The sequence below is a fragment of the Ovis canadensis genome, chromosome 12 (assembly GCF_042477335.2).
Source record: "Ovis canadensis isolate MfBH-ARS-UI-01 breed Bighorn chromosome 12, ARS-UI_OviCan_v2, whole genome shotgun sequence".
NCBI lineage: Eukaryota > Metazoa > Chordata > Mammalia > Artiodactyla > Bovidae > Ovis > Ovis canadensis.
The window spans coordinates 52,384,737-52,398,458 of NC_091256.1; the positions used below are offsets into that span (position 1 = coordinate 52,384,737).

The 13,722-nt window shown below is 54.0% G+C and overlaps 1 protein-coding gene across 8 annotated transcripts in view; it reads left to right on the top strand.

Moving 5' to 3' along the window:
* Nucleotides 1-13,722, top strand: part of MTHFR (methylenetetrahydrofolate reductase) — an 18,220-nt gene continuing 4,498 nt past the window's right edge. Inside the window, exons 1-13 of one of the 8 annotated variants that reach the window (XM_069544728.1) lie at nucleotides 122-199; nucleotides 540-701; nucleotides 1,857-2,045; nucleotides 2,706-2,948; nucleotides 4,306-4,544; nucleotides 5,364-5,474; nucleotides 8,723-8,916; nucleotides 9,985-10,235; nucleotides 10,511-10,645; nucleotides 10,803-10,983; nucleotides 11,240-11,422; nucleotides 12,527-12,628; nucleotides 13,455-13,574. In XM_069544728.1, coding sequence (XP_069400829.1) covers nucleotides 1,987-2,045; nucleotides 2,706-2,948; nucleotides 4,306-4,544; nucleotides 5,364-5,474; nucleotides 8,723-8,916; nucleotides 9,985-10,235; nucleotides 10,511-10,645; nucleotides 10,803-10,983; nucleotides 11,240-11,422; nucleotides 12,527-12,628; nucleotides 13,455-13,574 — 1,818 coding nt within the window. In that variant the 5' untranslated portion in view covers nucleotides 122-199; nucleotides 540-701; nucleotides 1,857-1,986. Of the gene's footprint in view, nucleotides 449-539; nucleotides 702-1,371; nucleotides 2,046-2,234; nucleotides 2,435-2,702; nucleotides 2,949-4,305; nucleotides 4,545-5,363; nucleotides 5,475-8,722; nucleotides 8,917-9,984; nucleotides 10,236-10,510; nucleotides 10,646-10,802; nucleotides 10,984-11,239; nucleotides 11,423-12,526; nucleotides 12,629-13,454; nucleotides 13,575-13,722 lie in introns of those variants that run through there. The other 7 variants (XM_069544730.1, XM_069544729.1, XM_069544731.1 and 4 more) reach the window with 7 other exon arrangements.

The window sequence follows — 13,722 nt, forward strand, 5'->3', positions numbered from 1 at the left end:
AGACTTCTGGGCGCGGCCATGTTGGGGGCGGGGCTTCCGGGGGGTCCGCGAGGCCGGTTTCCGTCCTCTGCTCCCGCCTCCCTTAGCAACCTGACACCCGCGCCTGGCCTCCTCCCGAGCCCCGCCCCCTCCGCCGGAGCCTCATTAGCCGCCACGCCGCTGCGGAGGCCGCGAGCTCTGAGTCATCAGTGACCAGAGGGTGAGTGACGGCGAGGCGTCTGTCGCCCGCAGGGGAGACCCGGGCCTTGGAGGCCACCCACCCGAGGGCGGGCTCTTGCGGGGGGCGCGGGGAACGGTGGAGGCTGGCCAGCCTCCTCTGCACGCGCGCCCTCGGTGAGACTAATATAGCCCCCACCGACAGCCCTGCGACTCCCCCAACCCTGGAGCAGAGACTCAGTTTCGGCCCCCAACCTGGACGGAAGGACTTCAGGGCTGAGGCGGCCCTGAGGTGTGGTGGTGACCCCATGCCCTGGGACCGGACTTGGGCCTAGGTTTCCGCCCTCGCCCGTGACCCAGTGACGCGGTGATTCTGTTCGCAGCGCGCCAGAGCGGCTGAACACCTTGAGAAGAGCCGAGGGCCGCTGGCACTGCTGTCCCCGACGCCCACTGCATCGGGCTACACACAAGTGCCCACCCGGGCCCCTCTAAGTGTGGTGGACTCCGGTATTTCCCCACTGTTCGGGGTGCCTGGCACCGATTAAGTAAGTGCTCATCAAATGGCAAAGGGGCTTCCCAGGTGGCTGAGTGGTAAAGGATCCGCCTGCCAGTGCAGGAGAGGAGGAGACACCGGTGTGATCCTTGGGTCCAGAAGATCCCCTAGGGAAGGAAAGGACAACCCAAATCCAGTATTTTTACCTGGGAAATCCCATGGACACGGGAGTCTGGCAGGCTACATGGAGTCACAAAGAGTTGTACACACTGAGTGACTGAGCACGCACATCCATTGGTGGAGGGTTGTTTTGAGAACGGTGTGACCTGGCCTGTTGGTGCCCAGTGAGTGCCAGTTGTTATTACCGGATGCCAGGCATTGGGATACCATAGGTAGAATACTTGGCCCTGGTCTCAGGGAACTGGGAAGAGGGGAGATAAACATGTGAATCCACAGCTGCAACAGGGTTCTTTGGGGTCCTAGCTTAAAATGAAAAGTGGTAGCACGTGAAAAAATGCTGAAACGAGTAGTGCCTGGTCAGAGCTAGGAAGTCTTCATGAACAAAGGAAAGAGCAGTTAGTTTGTAGGTGGTTCAACCTCTTCCCGGCTCCTGTTTTGGTCCAGCAGATGATTAACGATGCACTCGCTCGCTTTCTGAGGAGAGGCCAGAGTATGATCTTGACACACTCCCCTTTCTTACTCTTTGTGTTCATCCCTTTCAGAGAAACTAGAGCTTTAGGTCAGAATCAAAACGGACGTCCCTCAGGATGGATAGCACAGTCTGGAGTCAACTGCTTGACCCTGGATGTACCAAGGACACTTGTGTATGTTTTAGGGTAGAGGAGCATTGGATCTCATCAGTTTCTCATGAGTCTGGGACCCCAAACTAGTTAAGAACATGGGCTTGGCAGAGGCCAACACATGATCTTGGCCTGGTTGTTCCTCTAATGTTCTGAGTTGCCACACACTGGATACTCTTGCGGTGTATGAGTAGTGTGTCCCATGTTTCCCACCAAACTGCCCCGCGGCCCCGTGCCCTCTGTCAGCCTGGCCTGCCTGTGGTTGCCATGGTTCAGGGCTTCAGCTGTGATGGCTGTGCAGTTTCTTGAACTGACTTCACTGATGTGTGTAAGGACAACAGCTTGGAAGGCATGCACAGACTGGACAGTCTTTGTTCCAAGTTAGACATAAATCCATGCCCTTACAGAGCTTGGATCTGGCTACTTTTGGAACCCAGCCAATTTCAACCTCTAACTCATGACATGGTCTTGTCAGAGAAGCACAAACTTGGGAGAAATCTGGCAGCTTTGTCAAGCCCTTAAGCCCTTCCATCCTGCATGCACACAAACTGTTCCCAGTCCCAGGAGATGTTTCCAGGGCCGAACTGTTCTTCTTGGCGAGTGCTCCAGTTGTCCCGAACATCTGTTGACCTCATCTCCACCCAAACGCTGCGGTCTGCAGCCCCACATCCCCCTCCTCCTATCCATCTTCAAGGCTTAGTGCCTCAGCCCTCCCTCTCGCCTGGAATCCTGCGCCCGCCCCCTCGCGCTGGCCCCAGCCACAGCTTTAAGCTCTTCCTTTGTCATGGCTCCGCCCAGTCAGGCACACCCGCTGAGGAAGTTTCCTCGTTTCTCAGGAACTCAGAGGTCCGGGGTCTGAGTTTACCCCGGTGGAGATGGACCGTCCAAAACCCAAGGTCTTCCCAGTGGGGCACTGCTGCCCCTCCCTGGGAATGAGAGCCTTGGAGGCTGGCAGCGGAAGGCTCTCAGTGCCGCCCTCCATCAGGTAGCGGTCACGGAGGACCCAGGGGCTGAGGAGCATGTGCCGGGTGGGGGCTGACGTCCCTGGAGTCAGGCAGCAGCGGAGGGCCAAGCTTGGAGCGAGGCAGCGCAGACAGTCCTTACTGCAGAGTCGCTGGGTGGGGGCCTTGTCACCCAGACCTTCACCAGCCTTCTTCCTGCGTGAAAATGCAGCATCTCTCACCTGACCCTGCCATGCTGGGGCTCGGCCACCTGCCCTGCAGTCTCACGCCCCCTGCCCTCGCCCCGTGCAGCAGGATCTCGGCCATGGTGAACGAACCCAGAGGGAACGGCGGCCCTGGCCCCCGCTGGGAGGGCAGCAGCAGCGGCAGCGAGAGCTCCAAGGACAGTTCAAGGTGCTCCACGCCGGGGTTGGACCCCGAGCGATGTGAGAGACTCCGGGAGAAGATGAAGCGGAGGATGGACTCTGGTGACAAGTGGTTCTCCCTAGAGTTCTTCCCTCCCCGAACTGCCCAGGGTGCTGTCAATCTCATCTCCAGGTGAGTTGGTGTAAGATAAGGAGTACAGGTGAACTGTGCCCTGCGGCTGCGCTGCACTTTGATCCAGCAGAAAAAAGGTAGCTCCAAGGGGTGGAAAGAAACCAAGCCAGGAGAGATGCTTTGATACGCAACTTGCCACTTTCTGGTCTGTAAAAGTCTCTCCAGGTACGTGGAATTTTTATTCACAGTCTTCCATGAGTTAAAAATGTTCATTCTCCCAGACAACATTTTTTGATGGAGTTTGTGGCTAGATCATGAGTAGAGTTTAGAAAGTTAAAAAACAGTGGCTTGGAGAACATTTTTAGCAAGTTTGGATTATGCCCTTGAAATCGAGAAATGCCAACTGGATTACATTAGCGCTTTATGAATCGCAGTTCTTTTTTTAAAGTTTATGCTTTGTATTGCTTGCACTTATGTGTCGTTCCCATGGTTGTGAAATTTGAAGGCACAAAAATGTGCAAATGCACCATAGCTTATAATGGTTTTCTTTGGTGGTTCAGATGATAGAGAATCTGCCTGCAATGCAGGTGATCCGGGTTCAGTCCTGGGGTCAGGAAGATCCCCTGGAGAAGGGAATGGCTACCCACTCAAGTATTCTTGCCTAGAGAATTCCATGGACAGAGGAGCCTGGCAGGCTACAGTTCATGGGGTCACAAAGAGCTGGACACAACTGAGCGACTAACACTTTCACTTTTTCACAGCTTATAACACAGCATCCATGTGGCTCTTGATACTAGTCCTGGTAATGTGGCTGTGCTCTGCAGGACTCTTGGCTGCTGCCAGGACTGGGCAGTGGTGGGAGGCTGGGGGATGGCAGAGGCAGGTAGCATGGAAGAAACTCGTGTCTGCTGACCCTCTTTTTCCCTGGAACAAGGCCTTGCTTGCCACTCTGAGGAGTGCTCTGAACCCTTATCCATCAAAATGTCTTAATTCACCCGAGATGGTAAATATCCAAGCACTTTGAAAAGTCCAAAGTGCCGCTCTCACAGAAGATGGTTTTATTGTTGTTATCTTTGCAATAAGAGTAATCATAATAGCAGCACACCGATTGCTTGTTCACTGCGTACCCAGTACTGTTCTTGAGTCGTGGAGCCATCTGTCATGATATCCTCAGAATGTTATTAAAAAGTAGGCACTGTCCCCTGCCACATTGTAGAAATGAGAAAACTGAGGCGCAGAGAGTTTAAGTAATTCTCCCAGGATTGCACAGTTGGTGAGTAGCAGAGCCAGGATGTGAATGCAGGTCAGTCTGATGCCAACCTGCAGGTGAGGCTTCTCTAAGTCCAAGACCCCATGGGAAGGTGGTCACAGGCGGTGCACCTCCAGGAGCCCCTCCTCAGAAAGAAATTCCCTACAGGTTTGACCGGATGGGAGCGGGTGGCCCCCTCTTTGTAGACGTGACCTGGCACCCAGCTGGGGATCCTGGCTCCGACAAGGAGACCTCGTCCATGGTGATTGCCAGCACCGCCGTGAACTACTGTGGCCTGGAGACCATCCTGCACATGACCTGCTGCCATCAGAGCCGGGAGGAGATCACAGGCCACCTGCACAAAGCCAAGCAGCTGGGCCTGAAGAACATCCTTGCGCTGAGGGGAGGTGTGGAGCCAGCGGCCTGCTCTCTGGGGTCTTGCTTTCTGGAGGACCTCTTCTGTTTCTGCAGTGGTCCTTCACTTTTCTCCAGGTCCCATCCCTGCCAGTAGCATTAGTAGGTGGTGTGGGTCAAGAGGACCATTGGCAACACACAGATGGAGCCACTTTTTGACCTTTTGACCTCTCAGTAGGAATTCAGTCAGGACCACAGCCGGTGCCTGATAACCCGCTGTTGTGATGTACACCACTGAATCGATCCCTTCCTGCTCCTGGCTTTTGACCCAGTCACAGAGTTCGGCTCTGACTTATGTCGCAGGAGTGAGAGTAGCTGGTTATGCCTCTGGCCCGGGCTGTCATTGGGGCACACAGGTGTGGGAAGCAGCAGTCTGCTGGGTGGGCCCTTGTGGCCTCATGCTCCCTATCCCCAAAGACCATGTCTCACCCGAGATGAGTGGAAGCTTCTCCCAGGAGGCAACGGTTCCCAGGGAGTGGGAGAGCGAACAGCGGGCTTGGGCGAGGTGGCTGGACACACCTAGGTGTGAGCAGGTGGGGGGATCTCATATGCTCCGGGCTGAATGCAGAGCAGCAGCTGTTCTCTGCCAGCTGCTGCCCGCATCTGTGTCTGGCAACTGTTTGCTGGCTTGGCTGCTGTCGTCCTTCCCACTGTTACCAAGTGCTACAGTGGAAAGTGCAGACACCAACTTCAGCAATAGGAAGGCTCTGCCTTCGAGATTCTGTTGGCCCTGGGTGTGGGCGTGGGGAGAAGGAACAGAGAGGTTCCTGGAGGTGGGGTGAGACCCAGCACTGTGACCTCCAACCCTGCAGACCCCATAGGTGACCAGTGGGAAGAGGAGGAAGGAGGCTTCAACTACGCTACGGACTTGGTGAAGCACATCCGAAACGAGTTTGGTGACTACTTTGACGTCTGTGTGGCAGGTGAGGGGCTGGGGCATCCCAGTGGGTGGGGCCTGAAAGAAGAAGGAAGGAGAGGCACAGGTGAGGACCCCGAAGGTTCGCTGCACCACGGGGGCCTGCCTGCACTGTGGGGGGAGGCCTGTGCTGTGATGGAATGGAGTGATGGAGGTGTAGAGGTGCTTGGACAGACCACGTCTTCTGCCTTTTCCTCCTCCTCTCATACACCACACTCCTGGGAGTGTCACAATCCCCTAATTTTTTTTCCAGTTTTACTTTTAAAAAACATGTATTGATTTTTGGCTGTGCTGGGTCTTCGCGGCTTCACGGGGGCTTTTTCTAGTCACGGTGAGTGGTGCCTGCTGTCTAGTGGTGCTCGGGCTTCTCACTACAGTGGCTTCTCTTGTGGAGCTTGGGCTCCAGCACACGTGGGCTCCATAGCTGCAGCACACAGGCTTAGTTGCCCCACAGCATGTGGGATCTTCCCAGACCAGGAACTGAACCTGTGTCCCCTGCGTTGGCAGGCAGATTCTTACCCACTGGACCACCAGGGAAGTCCTCCATCCGTTTTTAAAAATGTAACATCGCTCAGATGTTTTGATACAGAGCAGATTTTCTTTTCATTTTGAATTTGAAAGTACTATACAACTGAATACAATGGAATGAAAAGTTCCAGAACTGAACTTGATTCTCTGTTCATGTAGCACAAGCCATTGTCCTATGGCCAGGGCTCCTCTGTCCTTATATCTGAGCCCACCGTTGCGACCCCCTTCCTCTCCCCTTCTTCTTCAACTCCTGGTGGCCCAAATCTAACTACTCAGACTTCCAAGGAAGATATGTATGTGTTCTTGACCTGATGAAAAAAAGATGTTATGTTTTCATGTGAAAGGGAAAAGGGCCACATTATTTTTAACTGTATTAGGGAGGTGTGAACAGTTTCAAAGTGAGGTTTTATTTGCTCAAGGTGAACATGAATCAGAACCAAGGATTTTCCCCCACCTCGTATCCCTTCATACTGTAAAGTTTTGTTCCTCTGCCTTTTCTTGGTATTAGCCTGTTCCCCAGCTCTATTCCTCCTCAAACAAAAGTAATATATTAAGATTCCGAGGGCAGGGACTCTCAGAATAAGGTCAGGAAATGGCATCAGACCTCACTAAGCCCTGGAATCCCCAGCCCTCCCTCATCCTCGCTGGGGCCACAGAGCCCCATCTCTGCCTTCCACTGCTCCATGCTTCATCCAGTAGATCTGATAGGTACACTTTCCCTGTCTCTGATACGTATGGGACACACATGACCCACTGCTTGCTCCTGAGTGTAGCCAAGATGGACCTATAGGCCTCAGTGATAAATCCAGATCTCAGGAGAGAGAACTCTAGTCTCAACTCTAGTTTCTTTAGCTACAGCCGGGAGGTGAGGTTCACCTACTAGAAAGAGGGCGTAGCCTTCCCTCTTGCCCACACTCTTGTCTGGGCCTTAAGCTTCTCGAATAGGGGCTTAGATATGATGAGGCAGTGTGTGCCAGACACACTGGATGTCCAGGGATTCATTTGGTGCATCATCTTTGCATGATGATTTTTTTCAGATTTTGTAGAAAATTTTATCAGTCTTATTAAAATGAACCCCCAGGTATGTTATGGAGTGGAACATCGGAGTGATCTGAACTTTAAAAAGTAAGCCGTGTGACTTCAAGGAAATGACTTCTTGTGAGGGCTTTGGGCTGTGTCCCCGGGCCCCCAGTGTACGGGCCCACGGTTCTCAGTGTTCAGAATAGGCAGTTGAGGTAGATGAGTGTGGGAGGCCCTGATGAGGAATTGGGAATTCAAGTGTCCTTGCTCACAGGGCCACGAGACAGTGGTTGATTGGGGAATGTGCCCACGTGTGGTGGGCATTGGATGGTCACAAGTAGAAACCAGCAGAGCTGTGAGCGTACAGTTGCCGAGTGGTTTGGTGCCTTGCTCATGGTGAAGTGGATGAGAAGGCGGACGGGTGGATTAGGAAGCACCCAGCTGGCCACCATAGAATAAGAATGTAGCGAAACCCAAACGTCAGCAACTGCTCAATCTCTTGGGTGCTGTTGAGGTTTTCTAGAGTTTCGGCTGTTAAAACCTCTGTTTCTGAAATTCCTGCTGGAAAAATAGCCTTCTTATTGAAAAGTGTAACAGTCTGGTGTTTAATCCTCCCACCCCCTTATCCCTGAAACAGTAGTTCTTCTATCCATTTTTGATGACTCGGGCTTTTTTAAGAGTGAAACTGCCTTGTCACAGCAAAGCAGCCTGGCTGCCCAACAGCCTGGGTTCAGGCCTGTCACTTCCTTAGGGTTTTGCCCTGGCCTCAGGCTGAGGAAGCCCGTGCTCTGCTTGTAGTTCATTAGGTCCTCCGGTCTTTCAGTGCAGGCAGAGCCACTAGTGAGTTTAGTCCTTTAGGGAAATGGGGTGGGGTGGGGTGGGGTAAGGTACACCGTTCCTGGATCTAGATGTGCCTTGGGGAGGTCTGGCCCTGCCTGCCAGACATCCCTGCCATCGCAGCATTGGACATGTGTTCCCCCCGCCCGCTGGCCCCGCCCCCCCGCGCCCCGCCATCCTGCGTTTTCACACTCTGGGAGTTTGTTCTTTTGTGGGGCTGCTCTTTCCACTGTCAGGCAGCTCTCTGAAACTGATTCTAGTTCTGCCATCAGAAGCAGCACAGGATATGGCGAATAAGGAACTAAGGTTATTCTCTCTTCCTGGTGACAGACCTGTGGGCATTTAGGAATAATTACAATGTTCTCTCCATTCTTTTCTTCAAGCAGGACCTCTCCGCTCTCTTCATTCTTCCTTGTGTAACGTGGTTCTGACTGTAACGTCTGGAACCACGGAGTGATTTTGATGTGAAATTAAAAGCACTGTTTTCATCCGGTACCTAGAGTCAAGCCCAGCCTCCCAAGCTGCCCAGCCACTGTGAATATAGCATTTTCTCTTTTCTGTGGCCGCCAAATCCAGGTCAACTTGGCCTGACTGTGCACGGACCATGAAGCAGGACAGTGTGGGAATTTGAGGGCAGTCCACCCCCACTCTTGGAGGGGAGCGGTGCTGACTCTAAGCCAGCTCTCACCAAGAGTCACCTTCGGGGAGAGGGGCCCATCTGAGCAGCTCAGTCATCACCACTTCAGCCTGTCCGTGCTGAGAGGCTAGAAGGTATGGGTCCGGAGCTGTGCACTGCCGGCTCTCTGGTTTCTTCATCACTCACCTTGAGCAGGTGGAGCCAGCCTCTTTCTATGGTATCCCTGTTGGCAGGTTACCCCAAAGGCCACCCTGAAGGAGAGAGCTTTGAAGCCGATCTGAAGCACCTGAAGGAGAAGGTGGCTGCGGGAGCTGACTTCATCATCACCCAGCTATTCTTTGAGGCTGACACGTTCTTCCGCTTTGTGAAGGCTTGCTCCGAGATAGGCATTACCTGCCCCATCCTCCCTGGCATCTTCCCTATTCAGGTGAGGGTCCCAGGAGGGCTAATGGACTCCCACCACTGTCCCTGCTCATCCTAGCACTTCCCCCTTAGCCAGGGCTCTGGGGTGAAGTGCCAGGTTCAGGCTCAAGTTCTTTCTTTCTTTTTTTTTTTTTTATTTTTATTTTTTTTATTTTTAGTTTTTTATTTTTTACATTTTAAAATCTTTAATTCTTACATGCATTCCCAAACATGAACCCCCCTCCCACCTCAAGTTCTTTCTGATGCTCATTAGATTTTCATTAAACGGATGCTCAGTCTTTGCAAAATGCTATCTTGCCAGCCACTACACACCGTGATGTCTTCTCAAATAGCAGTAGTACCTGTTGGAGAGGCTTGCTGATAAGTGTCACTAAAAGGGGTTATTACTCTCATTATAAATTTTGGTTAATGGTTTCCAAACTTCACTGTCACCAGAATCATTTAATGAGCTTTTTCAAAGGATAGATTTCCAGACCCCGTGCCTTGAAGTTCCGGTTCAGTAGATCTGAGGTGGGGCCTGGGAATCTGTCCATTATTTCTTAAATGTGGTGGGCGATTCTGGTGATTGGTGAGGCTTGGGAACCACTGGCTTAAATGACCACCGTGCTATCAATAGATCCATCTAGGGGCCAAAGGGCTGCCTCAGGCCTGTGGCTGAGATGCTGTGAAGTATGAAAGTGTTAGTCATGTCTGATCTTTGTGACCCCATGAACTGTAGCCCGTCTAGCACCTCTGTCCATGGCATTCTCCAGGCATGAATACTGGAGTGGGTTGCCATTCCTTTCTCCAGGGGATCTTCCCAACCCCGGGATCATAGCCGGGTCTCCCTCGTTGCAGGCAGATTCTTTACCACCTGAGCCACCAGGGAAGCCCAAGGGATATTGTGGGCAGCTGCTCTAATCTGCAGAGTAGAAAAAGCTGCAGTAGGCAAGGTTGCTTGTGGTTTATGGCCTGACTGTCCTGGGTCTCTCTGTGTCGCATTACAGAGGCCAGGAGACCCAGTGGGGGGATGGGTATGTGGGGTGAGAGACAGCCGGGAGATGGCACCTGCAGCCCCCCATATCTTGGGCAGGGCTACCACTCCCTCCGGCAGCTGGTGAAGCTATCCAAACTGGAGGTGCCGCAGCAGATCAAGGATGTGATTGAGCCCATCAAAGACAATGACGCTGCCATCCGCAACTATGGCATCGAGCAGGCTGTGAGCCTGTGCCAGGAGCTGCTGGCCAGTGGCTTGGTGCCAGGCCTCCACTTCTACACCCTCAACCGCGAGGTGGCCACCATTGAGGTGCTGAAGCGCCTGGGGCTTTGGATCGAGGACCCCAGGTGAGGCCAGAGGCCCTGAATTCAGGCTTGGGAGCTACAGAGGAGAGTCGGGTGGGTCAGGAAGTCAGAAGTCCCAGAAAGTGTGCACCCTAGCTGTGCCAGCTGCTATGGGGCACAGAGGGTTGTGTAGTGTCCAGTGTCTTAGAGCTCCAGTCTCAGCCAGAACTGCCTGTCTAGCTTGATGTTTGAGTTCAATGGAAGAACCTGGGCTCAGTGCTGCCTCCCTCCCTCTCTCTGTCCAGTCCTTGACCCTTTCTGTCTCCATTCTCACCCAGGCGTCCCCTGCCCTGGGCCCTCAGTGCCCACCCCAAGCGCCGGGTGGAGGATGTCCGGCCCATCTTCTGGGCCTCGAGACCAAAGAGTTACATTTACCGCACGCAGGAGTGGGATGAATTCCCCAACGGCCGCTGGTGAGTGGGGTTCTGTTTACCTGGAAGGAGTCTGAGTGTGGAGGAGCCCTTCGGACAATTCACAGGAATGCATCACCCCAGGGGCAGGTGGAGGCCATTGTCCGCCTGGAGCCCAAGGTCAGGAGTTCGACTTGACCTAGGGCACCTCCTCCACCAGGGGCAATTCCTCCTCTCCGGCCTTTGGGGAGCTGAAGGACTACTACCTCTTCTACCTAAAGAGCAAGTCCCCGAAGGAAGAGCTGCTGAAGATGTGGGGGGAGGAGCTGACCAGTGAGGAAAGTGTCTTCCAAGTCTTTGCCCACTACCTCTCGGGAGAGCCCAACCAGAACGGCTACAAAGTGAGTGCAGCTGGGGTGGGATCCCCAGGTACTGCCCCTCGTCCCGTGGGCCAGACGCCCTACCCTGAGTCTTGTCACCATGTCTGGATGTGGCACCTCGGCCAAGGGAGGAGGTGAGTCAGGGGGTCCCCATGTGGGGTGCCCAGAAGGGGCTTACAGAGGCAGAGACAGGCTAGGTCTCTGATGGGGACTGTAACAGGGAGGGACCTAGGGTGCCAGGTTGGGTTGTTGCCCCAGCTGGGCTCACCCTCCTTAGGTGACTTGCCTGCCCTGGAATGATGAGCCCCTGGCGGCCGAGACCAGCCTGATGAAGGAGGAGCTGCTGAGAGTGAACCGGCGGGGCATCCTCACCATCAACTCCCAGCCCAACATCAACGGGAAGCCGTCCTCTGACCCCATCGTGGGCTGGGGCCCCAGTGGGGGCTATGTCTTCCAGAAGGTGTGGCAGGGACCCACAGAGCTACCCACCCCTTGACCTGCATGCAGGGGTTCTCCAGGGCTGTGGACAGAGTGGCCTTCCTCTCGGGAACTTTTTATTCTGAGCAGCAGTGAATCAAAGTGGACAGGAGCTCAGGCTTACAGTCGGACAGACCTGGGTAGAATGGTCACTTGGCCGCTCTGAGCCTCAGCCTTCCCTTCTGTAAAATGGGGATATGCCAGGTGTTCTGGGAATGAAACACAACAAAGCACGTAAAGTGCTTAGCATGTGGGACACGTCCCCTAACTGGGAGCTGTTATTACTGTTCCTTGTGGATCCCTTTCTCCAGGGGCTGCTAGAGTCAAAATTACATTCTAAACTAAAACCTGAAGGCTCAGGGGTTAGACAGGCTTGCGTTTGAATACCAGCTCTGCTGTGTACAGTCAGTGCAGACAAGTTCCTTAACTTCCCTGAACCTAAGTTTCCTCATCTGTAAAATGGAGCTAACAGCCCCCACCTTGCAGTTGTATGAGTATTATAGCAAGTGAATTTAGATAAACCCAGCTTCGGAGTTCCCTGGTGTCCAGTGATTAAGACTCCACACTTCCAGTGCAGGTGGATGGGTTAGATCCCTCAATCAGGGACCTAAGATCCCACATGCCGTATGGTGCGGCCAAAATTTAAATAAATAAATAAACCCAGCTTAATTCCTCATGGCCAGGTAGTGCTGGAAAAGCCCTCCACCCAGCAGACAAGGGATTGGGTGTGTCAGACCTCTCTCGCCAATCTGGGCTCCCTGTACAGCTTCTGAAATGGTTTCTCTGTGGACACTTTCTCCACTGGATGGAAGGGTGCCAGATGGCCCTCAGAGCCGTCGAGACCAAGAAACTGCACATACCTGCTCCCCTCCCTGTCATTCATGTATTTGCTAACTCCAGCTAGTGGCCACTGTTCATCCCGACACCTTAAGTGTCCTGCCACACGTGTCCTCATGAGTGCCTCCCCAACACGGTCAGCAGGACAAGCGTCCAGTGTTTCAGAGCACAGAGCTCGCTCAGCAGTGCCCATGGAAGGTGTCCAGCGAGGCCTGCAGGTTATGTGACAGTGCCTGTCTCCCTCCCGCAGGCCTACTTAGAGTTCTTCACTTCCCGAGAGACGGTGGAGGCACTTCTGCAGGTGCTGAAGAAGTATGAGCTCCGGGTGAATTACCACATCGTGGATGTGAAGGTAGGCCAGCCCTGGGTCAAAGGGTGTCTGACAGGGCCAGAGCACCAGGGCCAAGGGCACCACATTTACTCTGCCATTCAGCAATCACAGAGCACCCGACTGGGCCAGGCATTATGCCAAGTGGATTAGCAGACAGAGCCAGGCCTCACTCTCCCAGAGCTCCCAGCCTAGTGAGGAGGCCATCAGTGGATAATTATGAATGGGTGCAAGCGGCTGCACTTTGTAACAGTGAACTTCAGCAGAGGAAGCTAGAGATGCAGGAGGGATGTCTAACTTGAGAGGTCAGAGGAGGCGATGGGAGGGATCTTGTGTAACCTGAATCTTTAAGGATGAGGAGTAAAGGGCAATCCAGAGAAAGGGCCGAGGGTGTGCAAAGGCCTCACTGCTGAATGGGGTCAGAGGGAGGCTGAAGTGTTAGCCAGGCCCAGGTCCTTAGGGGTCTCAATTGTCCTGCTTGGCATTTGAGGGTTCCCTTATAGGCAAGAGGTAGCCTTGGCCCTGTGTTTGATTGGGGGCAGGTCCCAGTGGACAGCTGTGTGAATAACAGGGCTGGGCAGACAAAAGTCCCCAGGCCTGGTGATCTAAGTAGCAAAGAGAGGCCTGGTCAGACGAAACATCAGAGGAAGTGAGCAGACCACTGAAAGAAGAGCTGATTGGCGCTTCGGGCGGAGGGCAGAAAAGGCCAGGATGACTTCTGACTTTCAGGCTTGTGGCTGGTCACAGAGCTGCAGAGCTGGGGGGTGGAGAGGGGAACAGGGCTGTGCGCTCCAGGTGAGAGGACTGCAGCTGTCTGCACCCCAAGTCTTCTCCTGCCCACCTCCCCCAGGGTGAAAACATCACCAACGCCCCCGAGCTGCAGCCCAACGCAGTCACCTGGGGCATCTTCCCTGGCCGAGAGATCATCCAGCCCACAGTGGTGGACCCGGTCAGCTTCATGTTCTGGAAGGTAAGGGGGCCAGGAGCAGGCCTGCCCTGCCCACCTCCAGAGCCTTGGGCGGGCGGTGTTGCCAGGTCCTGGGTAGGTGGCTGGAGGCCGCACCCCCGGGGCTGGCAGCACCCTGACTCTGACTCACGGTGTATTACCTCCTGCCTGG